This window comes from Phoenix dactylifera, unplaced genomic scaffold (genome assembly GCF_009389715.1).
Source record: "Phoenix dactylifera cultivar Barhee BC4 unplaced genomic scaffold, palm_55x_up_171113_PBpolish2nd_filt_p 000450F, whole genome shotgun sequence".
NCBI lineage: Eukaryota > Viridiplantae > Streptophyta > Magnoliopsida > Arecales > Arecaceae > Phoenix > Phoenix dactylifera.
In genome coordinates, this window is record NW_024067881.1 from 22,306 (window position 1) to 36,624 (window position 14,319).

The following is a 14,319-nucleotide window of genomic DNA, read 5'->3' on the forward strand; positions in this document are numbered from 1 at the left end:
CCGTCTGGATTTAGTTTGATACTTAGAGACTGTTATTATGCACCTTATTTGCGGCACACCACTTTCGTGGTTTCATCTTGGGACAACTATGCGTCCATGTTTCAGTTTTTGTGTTGTCTTTTTTTTTTTCTGATTTTGTTGGCTATACTTACACCCATCCATATTGTGAGCGGCCATTGTATTAAAAAAAAGAAATATTAAAAGTATAAACATTTATTCCCCACCTCTGATTGACGGTTAGAAATGTTGGAAAGCCTCTCATCAAAATTCAAAAAAACACTACTTATCCTGTAGTGCAACGTGCCGGCCATGGCCGTATCCAGTACTCCGCAAGACCGGCTGCTCCGCTGGTCCGAGGTCCGTTTGGCTGCTCCCCGGGCAGTACCCAACTTTCTAAATGACCGAATTACCCTCCCAGTTTCGCGGGCTTTTGGACGCCCTTTGCTGCTATCTGCCGTAAATTCTGTCCCGTTTTAGGGGCAAAATAGTAATATTACTTCATTTCGGACAACCAAAAACAGCGGAACGCCCGTCGGAAATTACGACAATCCGAAAAAGATGTGCAATTGTTAAAGTTCCCACGACAAAAGCTCCAAAATAACAAAAAGAAGTAAGAAAATAATGATATGTCCACCTCCAGATTCCGATAACTCCACCCAATCACATCTTTCAACAAAACTAACGAAGATACGTTTTATTTTTCAGGGTGAGAACATGAAACGATGGATCGAGATGGGCGGCTAAGGGTGCTACGGTTCAGATCAGCTAATCCAGCCCGGTCGGATAGAAATGTTGAAAAGCCTCTAATCAAAATTCAAAAAAACACTACTTATCCTGCAGTGCAACGTACCGGACACGGCCGTATCCAGTTCTCCGCGGAGACGAGTGGCTCCGCTGATCCGAGGCCTGTTTGGCTGCTCCCCGTGCAGTGCCTAACTTTCTAAATGACCAAATTACCCTCCTCTTTTCGCGGGCTTTTGGACGCGCTTTGCTGCTCTATCCCGTAAATTCTCCCGAGTTTTAGGGGCATAATTTTAATCCTGCTTTCATTTCGGACAAACTAAAACAGCGTAACGCCCGTCGGAAATTACGAGAATCCGAAAAAGACGTGCAATTGTTTAGTTCCCATGACGAAAGCTCCTAAATAATAAAAAGAAGTAAGAAAACAATGATATGTCCACCTCCAGATTCCGATAACTCCACCCATATCACATCTTACTACGAAACTAAAAAAGATGCGTTTTATTTTTCAGGGTGAGAATATGAGACCATGAGTCAAGATGGGCGGCTAAGTTGGATTTGACCTCACTATTAACCGGATTTGACTCCTGGCTGGAGTCCGGACGGGCACCGGATTCGCGGACTCGATTTCGGATTCCAATCCAGCACACCCAACGAGACGCGCACGCGTCCGCGGCTCCAGGGCTTATCCGGTCACTCAGCACAAACCTAACCGGTTCGCCGACCTCTTTTCCACCGGCTGGGCCTGTCACCGCCTGTTTGAATTCAGTCGGTAGGCAGTTCTCGGGACGAATTTCGAGAGAATTTCATCAAACCGCAAGGGGTAGAAACGAGAAGGTTGGTAGAGAAAAGAGACGGGGTTAAATCTCAGTGCGAAATTTGCCCGTCATTGTGGGAGCGTTTCACTTCGGCTTAATTTGGAGACGTTAGAGGGGAGTCCGAAAGCCTGGAAGAAGTTAGCAACACCTTTCCTCTCTCTCGGCTTCTTATAGATCGGCGAGTTTTTGGGTACTCGGCGATGGAAGCCTGGGCTCTCCCCAGCTGTCGACGATTTTTTGAGGAGCTCGTGCTGTTTTCGGCCGTCCACTTGTTCCGCTTCTCCGGTGGGCGAAGGATCTGAAGTTTACCAGCTAATCGGAGCCAGTTTGATGGCGATTTTACTCGTTTTTGGCTGATTATATCTCCGTTACCTCCCATAAAATTGGTACGCTCTTTGATTTCCCTTATGATCGGGTTTTAGGGATTTGTGGCAGGATTTTGGGTATTGGGCTGGAAGATATCCTGATTTAGATTTTTGAGTGTTTTATGGAAGTTTGATTTGATGAAGTTTGATGATTTTTAAAAATTTTGTCGCTGTATATGTTAATCGGTTGATAATTCTACTTCGAATAATGTTGGATCGGTTTCTACCTGAAAATCCGATGATTTGTAAACTGAAAATAGAGATCTTGAACCCTGTTTTGATCTCCGGGATGTTAAATCTCGATAATAATTGTTTCTATGTAAAGAAATCGATGAAAAGGAAAGTTTTGCTGTTTTCATTCAAAGATCTTTCCCTTTCTGTCCTTTTTCTTTTCGCTGATCTTACCACACAATCCTAAATATTGATTCGACTTTTGACTTTCTGGACTCCATTTTAACGTTAATTTTTTCGGTCTAATCTTTGTAAGATCTCCATGACCATGATCATAGAGAGAATCGTCACCAAATCTCCACTTATATCCTCTTCCCCCGCTTAAATCTCAATCTCTACTCAGCATCTAGTGCGAAGATATCTGCAATTTCTTTATTCCGCACTAATAGTAAAGTTTTTTTTTTCTTTGGGCGTCTTCAGTAGCCTATTAATAACAGGCCGAAGGCATGTGCGGTGGTCCGGAGCGCATAAAGGCCTTCTCGGAAGAAACCCGAAGCTCCTCCCTCGCCAGATCGATGAGCCACCTCACCGTCGTCACCGACGACTGCTTCTCCAGTCTTCTCGAGCTCGCCGCGAACAACGACGCTGACGGCTTCCGCCGGTCCCTTGACCGGGACCCGTCTGCGGTCGACGAAGTCGGCATGTGGTATGGCCGCAAGAAGGGCTCCAACCAGATGGTTCTCGAGCGGCGAACTCCCCTGATGGTCGCCGCCACCTACGGCAGCCTCGATGTTCTCCGCCTCATACTTTCTCTTTCCGTCGTCGACGTCAACCGGGGCTGCGGCCGCGGCCCCGACAGCACCACTGCCCTCCACTGCGCCGCTTCCGGTGGCTCGGCGAACGCTGTCGATGCTGTTAAGATTCTACTTGCTGCCGGTGCTGATCCTAATGCTGTCGATGCCAATGGCCACCGGCCGGCGGACGTGATCGTCGTGCCGCCCAAGTTGCGTGCTGTCAAAATTGCTCTTGAAGAGGTACTTGGGGGTTCTAGCGGTGTTTCGGGTGGTGAGCAGCTGCGGCTGCAACATGTTCTTCACGTGACTACGACGACTGCGGCGGCAGCGAGCTCGTCAAACTCGAACTCTCCACCCCTGTCGTCATCCCCTGATGAGGATGGATCCCCATCATCCGACTCCACCTCCTCCCCGATGAATGCTAAGTTTGCCGATCTGCCCCCATCTGCCATCTCCGAGAAGAAAGAGTATCCTGTCGATCCGTCTCTGCCGGATATCAAGAATAGCGTCTACGCCACTGATGAGTTCCGAATGTATTCTTTCAAAGTCCGGCCTTGCTCGCGGGCCTACTCTCATGACTGGACTGAGTGCCCGTTCGTCCACCCGGGTGAGAACGCCCGGCGGCGCGACCCAAGGAAGTATCACTACAGCTGCGTCCCCTGCCCTGACTTCCGGAAGGGCACTTGCCGGCGGGGGGACATGTGCGAGTACGCGCATGGGGTGTTTGAGTGCTGGCTTCACCCGGCGCAGTACCGAACACGTCTCTGCAAGGATGGGACCAGCTGCTCTCGCCGGGTCTGCTTCTTTGCTCACACCAATGAGGAGCTCCGCCCGCTGTATATGTCGACTGGCTCGGCTGTGCCGTCGCCCTGGTCCTCTGCTTCTGCTGCAATGGAGATGGCGGCAGCCATGGGTCTGATGCCTGGGTCTCCGTCGTCGGTTTCGGTGATGTCACCCTTCACACCACCCATCTCGCCCTCAGCCAACAGCATGGCCCACTCCTCTCTGGCCTGGCCGCAGCCCAATGTGCCGACCTTGCACCTTCCTGGAAGCAATCTCCATTCTAGTAGGCTGCGCTCATCTCTGAGTGCAAGGGACATGCCGATGGATGACTTGTCGATGATGCCAGATTTTGATGCCCAGCAAGTGCTTAATGATCTGTGCTACTCTCGTCTTGGCTCTGCAGCTGCGAATCACTCGGCCCGATCAAAGACCCTGACCCCGTCGAACCTTGATGAACTTTTCTCTGCTGAGATCTCCTCTCCAAGGTACAATTCTGATCAGGGGTCTATCTTCTTGCCATCACACAGAACTGCTATCCTCAACCAGTTCCAGCAGCAGCAGCAGAGCTTGCTCTCACCGATCAGTACCAACGTGTTCTCGCCAAAAGCTGTGGACCACCAGCAGCTGCCTGGGCAGTCCTCTCTCTTGCAGGCCTCGCTTGGGATCTCTTCTCCTGGCCGGATGTCTCCCCGTGCCATCGAACCACTCTCCCCAATGAGCTCCCGGTTGGCTGCATTTGCCCAGCGGGAGAAGCAGCAGCAGACACTGCGGAGCCTTAGCTCTCGTGATCTTGGTTCTGGCTCATCGCCAATTGCAGGCTCCCCTGTGAACTCATCATGGTCCAAGTGGGCATCGCCCTCTGGAACGTTGGACTGGGGTGTGAATGGTGAGGAGCTGGGTCGGCTCAGGCGTTCCTCATCTTTTGAGCTGCGGTCTGGTGGCGAGGAGCCGGACCTGTCCTGGGTCCATTCATTGGTCAAGGAATCTCCACCTGAAAAATTAGTTACAGCGGCGGCAACTTCTGTTGGACCACCGGTATCACTTCCTGCTGGTGGAGGTGGTGGTGCTGGTGGTGCTGGTGAGGCTTCGAATGCTAATGCTCAGATTGATGGGCATGATCAAGCTGCGGTCCTGAGCGCATGGCTTGAACAGATGCAGCTGGATCAGATGGTAGCTTAGTAAAAAGGGCAAGTTTTTACTAAGCTGCAAGCGGGGGTACTGGTAGTAGTTAATGGGTTAGTAAATAATTTTTTTCCGTTATTCGGGATGGCCAAGATGGGAAAGAAGTTGAAGGGGGTAGTATTCAGCGATTCATTTTTTATTATTACTTCAAGAGGAGTTTAGAGAGGTAAAAAGTGGAGGGAATTTATCTCTGGGTTATTTAAATTTCTACCCAGGTATATTACTCTCCTATAGCTTGAAATTTTCTTTACTTCTTTTTCTCTTTTCTTGAGCTCTCTAAAGCCAGAGTCTATATGTTTTATTGCACTGAAACTTGTCTAGCCTTTCTCTTGCTCCCCTTATGCTCTCTCTTCTGTTAATTATGATTTTTAGGAACTTGGGAAAAGAAGAGAGGGGGAGCCCCGCTGGGGAGTTCTTATGTTTTATGACCTGGTCTATTGTTGGGATGAAGAGAAAAATGAACTATAAGATTATGCTGACATGTCCTACTTGTGGATTTGGATTATTCATGCCGTTTTGGAGTATCTGATGGCAGGAAAAGGTGGTGCATAAGTTCTCTGTATGATGTAACCTTTGATTAAACTTTATTGCTATTATTTCAATTTCATTTTCTTCGCCGTTCTTTCCACCTGGTTTCCTTCTCCATTCTTTCATGCTTTTCTGTCTATATCTTATCCTTTTGGTTTTTCTAAGTGCTGATGCATTAACTTTCTCGATGTTTTGCTGCTTTTGTGTTGAAAGTATTCTTTCAATTGTGTGGAATCAGTGGCGGTGGATCCTAATAATAGAGGTGGCAATTTAGGGTATCTAATCTGACACTCTAATAGGGTGGGTTCTATCTAAGCCATGGTGGATATGAAGTTGGTATGGATGACACTAAATTTATTCTGAACTTGAGTATTTTTTTTTTATAAATTTTAAAGATTAAAAAATAGTTTATATGCAAAAAGTCGTGGGATTTGGTTGGTTGTTCTTGGCTTGCTGTAGAAGATGTCAATAAAGAGCCAAAATTGGGTTTAGGAATTTTTGGAGCTGCCACCTTTTGGGCATCTCTTGTTATCAGAACATCCAAATTTGAATGTCTTATATCAAGCTTTCTGCCGGGGCTCTTGAAAATATTCAGTGGTTTTGTCTATGATGATGTTCCCCTGCTCTAGTGCAAGGAAATTTGTGGTGATTTAGGATCTTGCAGCTGGTATGGGTTTTGAGATCAGATTTAGTGGTGAGAACATGTTTAAGAAGCCTCATTTCCAGCTCAGCTATGCTTGGAGAATGATGATGGGAATGGAATAGATTTTCTAGAAAGTCTACCTGCAAATTTTGCAGGAGTCTTTGTGCTCATTATTTTGGTGGATTTTGTTAGGGTATCCATCATCTTATAATTTCAAGAGGAAATAATGTTATTTGAATGGTTTGTAAACATGGGAAGTTGGAGACTGTCTGATAAACAGGTGGCAGGAGGTTGTAGAAGGCCTGTACCTTTATTTCACTTGTATGTCTGATAAACAGGTCCCCAATGTTCATGATCAATCTTGGCATACACTTTTTCTATCGGAAAATCATTAGATGCTATGGTGCGTGATCTTCTAAGAGGTGCATGTCTTTGGCAAGCCTTTTTTATTTTGGTGGACTTGGTTGATGCTTAATGCTATTGTTTGTCTGGGAAATGAGGTGATGTTTTGGCTTTTATCCTAGAGGAGTGGCTTGCAGAAAATCATTTCTCCTTTGACATGGAATTTATAATTGCTAAGGTTTCCATTCTGCATAGTAATTGGCTCAAATTTTGACATAGAAACTTGAATCAGATGCCTAACAATTAGCCGTATCGTTAGTAGATGTGACTTTTGGTTTAACGGATGAATAAATGGTTGTCCTAATCAGAGTGGGGTTCAGGGTTTTGTGGGGTTTGTTGGTGGCACGATGGATTCCCAGTATCGCATTCCTCCTTAAGAATCCCAGATGGTGACTTAATATTCCAGCTTTGTTGATCTGTCTATTACAAGCAAAATCTGAATTTGTTCCACAAAACTTGTGTTATCATGTAATTATGCTGTGTGAATGTGGGACTTACAAAGGCATCTTGATTGTCTCTGTACCATTTTGATGTCAACATAAAATTATTCTGTGGAATTGTTGGTCTTCCAATAAGAAAGGAAAGTAAATGGCTTCCAGTAGGGTACACCTAGGCTGGGTGCCTTAATGTCATTTGCTAATGGGAGTGCAGTTCTAGTTTACCCAATCTGCTAGCACACGCCATCATAGGAAGTGGCAAGGGAAGAGCTAATGTTGCCTTTCTTTTGGTCTACCATTGGGCTGCTTTGTTAGAGTTGTCCCTTTTCCTTTTATTTATTTATTATTTATACTGATATGTTTTCTTACGCTATACGGATGACTTGTCGGGAGTGGGAGTTGGAGGCTTATGTATCAGCCCTCGGTGCCTGACCGATCTTTCACCTCGTTTTTGCAGACGACTGCCTTCTTCCAGTCAGGATGAGGGCAAAGGATGCATCGGTCCTTAGAGGGGTCTTGGACGACTATTGCTAGTCATCAGGGCAGAGGATGAATCTCCACAAGTCTACCATTTGCTTCAGTTTAAAGACGAAGCTGCGAGTGAGGCAGGAGATCAGGAGGCTTCTTGTTATGAGGGAGTAGGGTATGATACGAGTGTGAATTGCTCGCGCATAATTTTTAGAACGTGCAGTGGCCTATCAATCACTGATGACCCACGTGCTCGAATTTTTGAGCAACAGACGCTAGCCTTCGCCTATACAATCTACTCTCAAAGAGACCTTTCAGGTAAGTGCTCTGATGCCTTAACAGATCATTGCACTGTCACTCCCAAAGAACCTTCTTTATTCTCCGAGTATTGCTCTAACTTAGGCATGGAGGGTACTCCACCAAATACTCTTCGTCAAAAGGACTTTTTTGTCTTTGTTGTTTCAAGTCGAAGCTCGGTCACGAACTAAACTCCGAACACAAGCAACATTCTTAAAGAAACTTCTAATGGATTGCAGCTTCGTACAACCCAAACAGCTCACATTAAGCCCTCCAGTATTTTTCCCCACTCAGCACCTGAGTCAAGCCGGTCCTCAGCACAATTGATTAGCCTTCAGGCCGGAAACTTGGTGTGCTAACCAACCCCTTCGAGTCAGGATAGCCCAAGTCGAGACGCCAATTCTTCATATAGTCAACTATTGAGGAGGCAAGAGAACTCCACATTGGCGTGCTTGACTCCCATGCATACATGCATCAGAATAAGACACAGGGGGGGGGGGGGGGGGGGGAGAAAGGATTGGGAGAGAGGATGAAGAAAAGCTTTTATTCACCTATTGCTCCAATTAGTGTGGTACCAACTTATTAGCCGAGTACACACATGAAGAAGGAAACACGGAAGACTACTATATAATGAGAACTTGCATGGGCAATTCAAAGGTAGCCGATCTCCCACCGACTACCACATTCAGACTCCATCCGGCATTTACTTTAACTATAGTCCTCTTGTGGGGTAGTATGGAAATCCTCGGCTATGTGTTGATCTAAGAGGATTTCTATATCAATGTGCACCACTTTGGCCACTATGAGCAGAGCTGAATAGGGTCCAAGAGCAAGATCTGTCACATTGGGACGCCGAGTCGCATGCTAAATTTTCGAAGGCCATAACTTGGTCATATGACGTCCAATTAAGATAATATTTTTTTTCTAAATTGGATAGTTTTTCGACATTTACAATGTGACAAAATAATTTTTTTTTTTTTGGGCAAGAATTGGATAGGACGTAGCTCTCTATCTAAAAAGAATAAGGCAGAGGGATAGAAGACAGAGTTAATATAGAGATCGAGATCTACCTTCTCAAAATTTTTAGCTTTTTCTGAAAGATTTCTGCTAATGATGTCTATTCTTAGATTAGGAAGAGGAATCTGATCAAAATTATGTAAGAATGGATCTCACCATTATATATAGAGGCTATATACCTCATTTTTTTAAATCATCAATAAAAAGAAAAGAGAACTTAAAGTCCTACTTTTTTGATTCCTTCCATTTTCTTCTAGATATTTTTGAGAGATCCAAGTTGAGTAGGTTGAAATTTTTTTTCTTCTCCTCGATCAGATTAGGTGTCCTCCGACGAAGACCCGATTCTATTATGTTCATCAGCAGTCGAAAGTTTATGCTCCACGATAGGAACGATCTGGCTCCTGTCCTTCACAACGTGCTGAGACATGACATGCAATCCCATCGCTAGTCTGGCGACTTTGAGGTCTGTATCTTCTACTTGGGTCATATCTGTTGAATTAAATCAAATAATTTAAAAATTTGAAAACCAAAATTGGTTAACGGCCAAGTGGCAAGCATCCGTGCACAAGCAAGGGAGCAAACATGGAAGAATTTCTAATGAAAGCAAACCATGACAAGTGTCTTGTATCCAGCGCAGGAGCAAACATGGAAAGGCCCCTCGAAGAAGGAAGGAAGCATGAACGGCCAAGATGCAATAAGCCGAAGAATCAAAGGAGCACAAGAAGACACGTCATCAATCCGCGGGAGGGAAATTTTTTTCTTTTGACGTGCCTGAGCCTATATAAAGGGCTCTAGGGATCATTTCAAAGGACAATCAAAATTTTCTCTTCTCCCTATTCTAAGAGTCTAGATAAAAAAGGCTCTAGGGATCATTGGGGAGAAAAGAAATAAAGAAAATTTTTCTTCTCCTCATAATTTTTCTAAGTTTCTTTTGAGCTATCTGCAAGCGTGAACGTGCTCTTCTTTCTTCCCTGGAGGCGCACTGACGGGGAAGACGTGGTTCTGTATTGGGTCGTCGTATCTCTAGGAGATCTGTGCCAGCAGACCCGTGCGTGGGGGGCATAAACTTTCCTGGGACAGCGCATCAGCGTGCTTCGATCCACATGCCATCTTCTCTCTCTTTCTTCATTTTATTATTATATTGTCAAGTTAGTTATTTGCTAGTTTATTCTTCTTATTTATTGTTTTTGAATATTAGAAATATTTAATTTGTCAATTATATTTGTGCATCTAGGCTAACAATCCAGGAAAGTTTATATACTGTTAGCACTAGATTTTAGATTGCAATATTTATTATATATTTTGCTGCATAATTATAAATTGTTATATTTCAGCTGTTACACATTTATGCTAGCTTTACTGTAGTACTTAATTTTTCAAGCAAAATTTTAGATTGCTTAACCTCCAAGAGGTTTATTAATACCTCCATTTGGACTCCTTACGGAGTAATTTCCAGATTCCATTCAAACGAAAATTCGAAAATTGGTTAATTCATAGGAGCTGGCTTAATATTGCACTTAGGATAAAATTGAACGATATCTAGTGAAATTATCTATTGAATAACGGTGTCTAAGAAAAACTTGTCAAAAAGGCATACGTGCCTAAGAAAGGCTGGTACTTAAGTGAGCCAAGTGCTCCACCACCGATCTGGAGCTTGTCTGGCTGTTATTCTTTAGATTTTTCAATTAGACATCTAAAGTTCAAATTAGATATCAGTGCAATAATTTGACATAAACCTTCTCATTTTTACATGTGTCAAAATTGTGTTAAGCTACAAATTAATGGCTTCCCACATATCTGAAAATCTTAGTGCTAAATCTGAAAAGTTTGATGGTCAAAACTTTAAGAGGTGGCGGAATCAAATGCGGTTCTGGCTCACCACCCTAGGTTTGATTTCAGCCATTGGTGAGAGTACTACTAAAGTCAATAATGGGTCTAACCCATTTGCTCTTGAGGATGATAGTGTTATTTTGATGATTAACAAGCAATTCTCTAGAGTATGCTATAAGTTAAAATTGATACTTCATTTATAAGTTCATTGCTCTCAGTACATTTGCTTAATTGGAAATATATATATGGTCTTGTTCATTTGGATGAAACTAACCTTGAGAATGCAGCAAAGTGTGGATTGAGTCGACCCATAGGTTGATTGGGTCGACCCCGGCACATCGAGGAATCATCTGGCACACTCCTGCAAAAACAGCACAAATGAACAGTGAGTTGGGTTGACCCAAGGTAAGCAAGAGTCGACCCAACCTCCAAAGAACCTCAAAATGCAAAGGAAGAATGCTCTCTGGATTTACTGAGAGGGTCGACCCAAGAAGAAGTTGAGACCCAAGTAAACCTTGAGTCGACCCAAGGAAAGGTTGAGTCGACCCAAGTGAAGAAAGGCTGAAATTCAAGGCTCTGAATTTTCTGAAGCTGACCTTGGGTCGACCCAAAGAAAGGTTGGGTCGACCCAAGGCAACAGAAGGCTGAATTTCAAGTTTCTGTGTTTTCTGAAAGGGTCGACCCAAGAAATGGTTGAGTCGACCCAAGTAAAGGTTGGGTCGACCCAAGGACAGGTTGAGCCGACCCAAACACGGGCTGAACATAACGGCTAGTTGTGCAGAAATGCTTTTTGGACTCCCAACGGCTATAAACGGCTAGTTTCTTCAATCCAACGGTCAGAAAGGACTATTTGGAGGTTGGAGAAGTATTTAAGAGGGAGTATTCATCAGAGGAAGCAAGCTTTGGGGAATATACATCAAGTGCATTCAAGAGAGAACCCTAACAAGGGAAGCTTCATCCAAGTGCTTCATTCAAGAATCAAAAGAAAGTGGTTGAGCAAATTCAAAGAGTCATCAAGAGCTCCATCCACCCTTGAAGAGTGAAGCATCCTTGACAAAGAAGAGAGAAGTCACATCAAGCGATAAATATTCTCTAAACTCTTCTTTGTAGATTATATTGTTATATTTGCTCATCTAGGAGTTTAAATCTTCTTTCTTTATTTGTTAAACTACTTGTAAAGGTTGGTTGGTTAGCCCGCAAAACCAACGGAATAGGTTGATTGGTGAACCCGTAAAACCAATTGTGTAGGTTCGTTGGTGAGCCCGTAAAACCAACATAGGTTGATTGGTGAACCCGTAAAACCAATTGTATAGGTTCGTTGGTGAGCCCGTAAAACCAACATAGGTTTTTGGTGAACCCGGAAAACCAAAGTGTAAAGGTTTTTGGATTGTGAGCCCGGAAAACAATCCAACTGTAATCCGCGGGATTATAGTGAATTCCCAAGGGGTCGCTTGGGGAGTGGACGTAGGTGCTAAGGAGAGCACCGAACCACTATACTTCTTGTTGTTTGCATTGTGATTTGTTTAAGTTCACTAACTCATCATTTAACACAAGTAAGATAGTTAAAATTAAAAGAAACCAATTCACCCCCCCTCTTGGCTTGTCACCTTGGGCAACAAGTGGTATCAGAGCCAGGTTCTCTAATAGTACTCATTGATCTCACAATCAAGAGTTAAAGATCATGACAACCCAAGTGGGATGTTCTATGAGTGAGGGACAATTAATTGATAGACCTCCACTATTTGATGGTATAAACTACACACATTGGAAAGCACGCATGCGCATTTTCATTCAAGCACATGACTACGATTTATGGAGTATCATAGTCAATGGGCTACATACAAATGTTAATCATGATAAGAAAATGGCTCAGCAAAATGCAAAAGCCATGAATATTCTATATTGTGCATTGGATGATAGTGAACTTAATAGCATATCTTTTTGCATAACTGCTAAGGAAATATGGAATATGCTTGAAGTTAAATATGAATGCACTAACGTTTCTAGTGAATTTGAAACTAGTTCCGAAGAAGAAGAGCATCAAACTGAAACTGAAAATCTATGCTTTGTAGCACATGAAGATGAGGTATGTACTCGAACACAAAGTGATTTCTCATTCAAAAATCAAGTACATACTGAAGCTCAATCTGATTTTACATTTGATGAACTTCATGATGCTTTTTCTGATTTATACTTAGAATATAAGAAGCTTAGTTTAAAGAATAAAAAGCTAAATCAGAAAAATCTATCTCTTGCTGAAAGCTATGATATAACTTAGAAAAATAATAAATTACTTTTAGAAGACAATGAAAGGCTAACTAAAGAAGTTAACAAATTTAAGCCTATAGTTAAAAAATTTACTATCAGCTCTGAAAAACTGAACTTAATGATAAATAATCAAAGAGCTGAATTTGAAAAGGCTGGATTAGGATATCAATCTTGGTACACACAAAAATTCCTTAATGATATATGTGTTAAATCCTCCACTATCTATCCTAAAACGGATTCTAATTTATCTGATGAACCTAATGAACAAAAACAAAAAATTAAAAATCCATCATCTACTTATATTAAATCGATGTTTGTTAAATTTAATAAGAGTATGCAGAAATATATTCCTTATAATCCTAAAATCTGCAAGCCTATGGACAAAATAGCCATTAAGAAAATATGGGTTCCAAAAGGAACAATAATAGCTAACCTACAAGGACCCAAAAGAGCTTGGGTTCCTAAGTTGAAAATCTAAATATTTTCTATAGGTGTGTCTAGTACTCAAGGCTCCAACAAAAGATGCTAATTTAGAAATTGGGTGCTCTAGACATATATTAAAGAATGAAACTTAAAATATACTTTAGAAAAATAATTGAAATGAAAAGAATAATGAAATTAGTAATCCTTGCATCTCATCATTCTCTTTGCCTTAGTATCTAATTAAAACATAAATTGGAGGTATTAATCAATTTTGTGATATAGGTAATATTTTTAAAAAATATAATCAAATCACTTCATTTTATAGTATGCCTTACTTACTGCTGGATAAGTTGCTAAATGATTAATCAATTTATTAAGAATAACTCTATGAATTCTCTATATACTTGATTGAGAGTTTTTATCAATGGTATTATCTTATTGATCATAGACATGAGAATGTATACTTGGTATGCCTTTAAATATATACACTATGAATACCAAGATTAAAGAAACCACTTTTGGCATATAAAATCAACTCATACTAGTATGGACTTAATCTCAAAAGACCTTGTCATTGGTTCACTTAGATTAATTTTTGCAAGGTCAAAGTTTGCTATGTATGTCATCTAGAAAAATAAACTAGAATCATTTCTAAATTTGAAAACATTGTTTCCACCTTTTAGCCGTTGGAAATTCTCCATAAGAACTTATTTGGATCTCTAGGATTGTGAACCTAGGAGATAAGCTCTCTAATTTTGTAATTATGGATGATTTCTCAAAGCTAATGTTGGTTTTATCCTTGGCACTTAAATTGAAATATTTTCTGCTTTGGCACAAACTTATAAAAGGTTTCAAATGAAAAAGGTTTGCAAACTGTGAAAATTCATGGCACAGCTTTGAAAACCAATTTGTTGATAAAATGGTATTGAATACAATTGTGCTTGCACCAAGAACACTATTGCATATAGGGGTTATAAAAATATATAAAAAAAAAATAGAACCTTTGTTGTATAAGGACAATGCTTTGTGATAGCAGTTGATTAATACTATCATCACAGCTTGTCATATTATAAGGTTTCTATTAAATCTATTTTTAAAGAAAACCCCATGTGAACTCATGAAAAACAGAAAATCAAATGTTGCATACCTTCA

The 14,319-nt window shown here is 41.9% G+C and overlaps 1 protein-coding gene across 2 annotated transcripts; it reads left to right on the forward strand.

Moving 5' to 3' along the window:
- The first annotated feature begins 1,546 nt into the window (after positions 1–1,546).
- Positions 1,547–5,482, forward strand: LOC103698226 (zinc finger CCCH domain-containing protein 24-like). Of its 2 annotated transcripts, XR_001878991.3 has the most exons (3): positions 1,547–1,945; positions 2,576–5,069; positions 5,227–5,482. XR_001878991.3 is itself a non-coding variant. In XM_008780216.4 (2 exons), exon 2 carries the CDS (start codon positions 2,602–2,604, stop codon positions 4,849–4,851), a length of 2,250 nt encoding a protein of 749 aa, XP_008778438.1. In that variant the 5' UTR covers positions 1,547–1,945; positions 2,576–2,601; the 3' UTR covers positions 4,852–5,482. The 2 variants fall into 2 exon arrangements, 1 of the variants encoding a protein (XP_008778438.1); XM_008780216.4 differs by having other exon boundaries at positions 2,576–5,482.
- Positions 5,483–14,319: the final 8,837 nt, after the last annotated feature.

Excerpts from the sequence above, each read along its gene's own strand:
- LOC103698226 (XM_008780216.4), top strand. The coding sequence starts at position 2,602 with ATGTGCGGTGGTCCGGAGCGCATAAAGGCCTTCTCGGAAGAAACCCGA.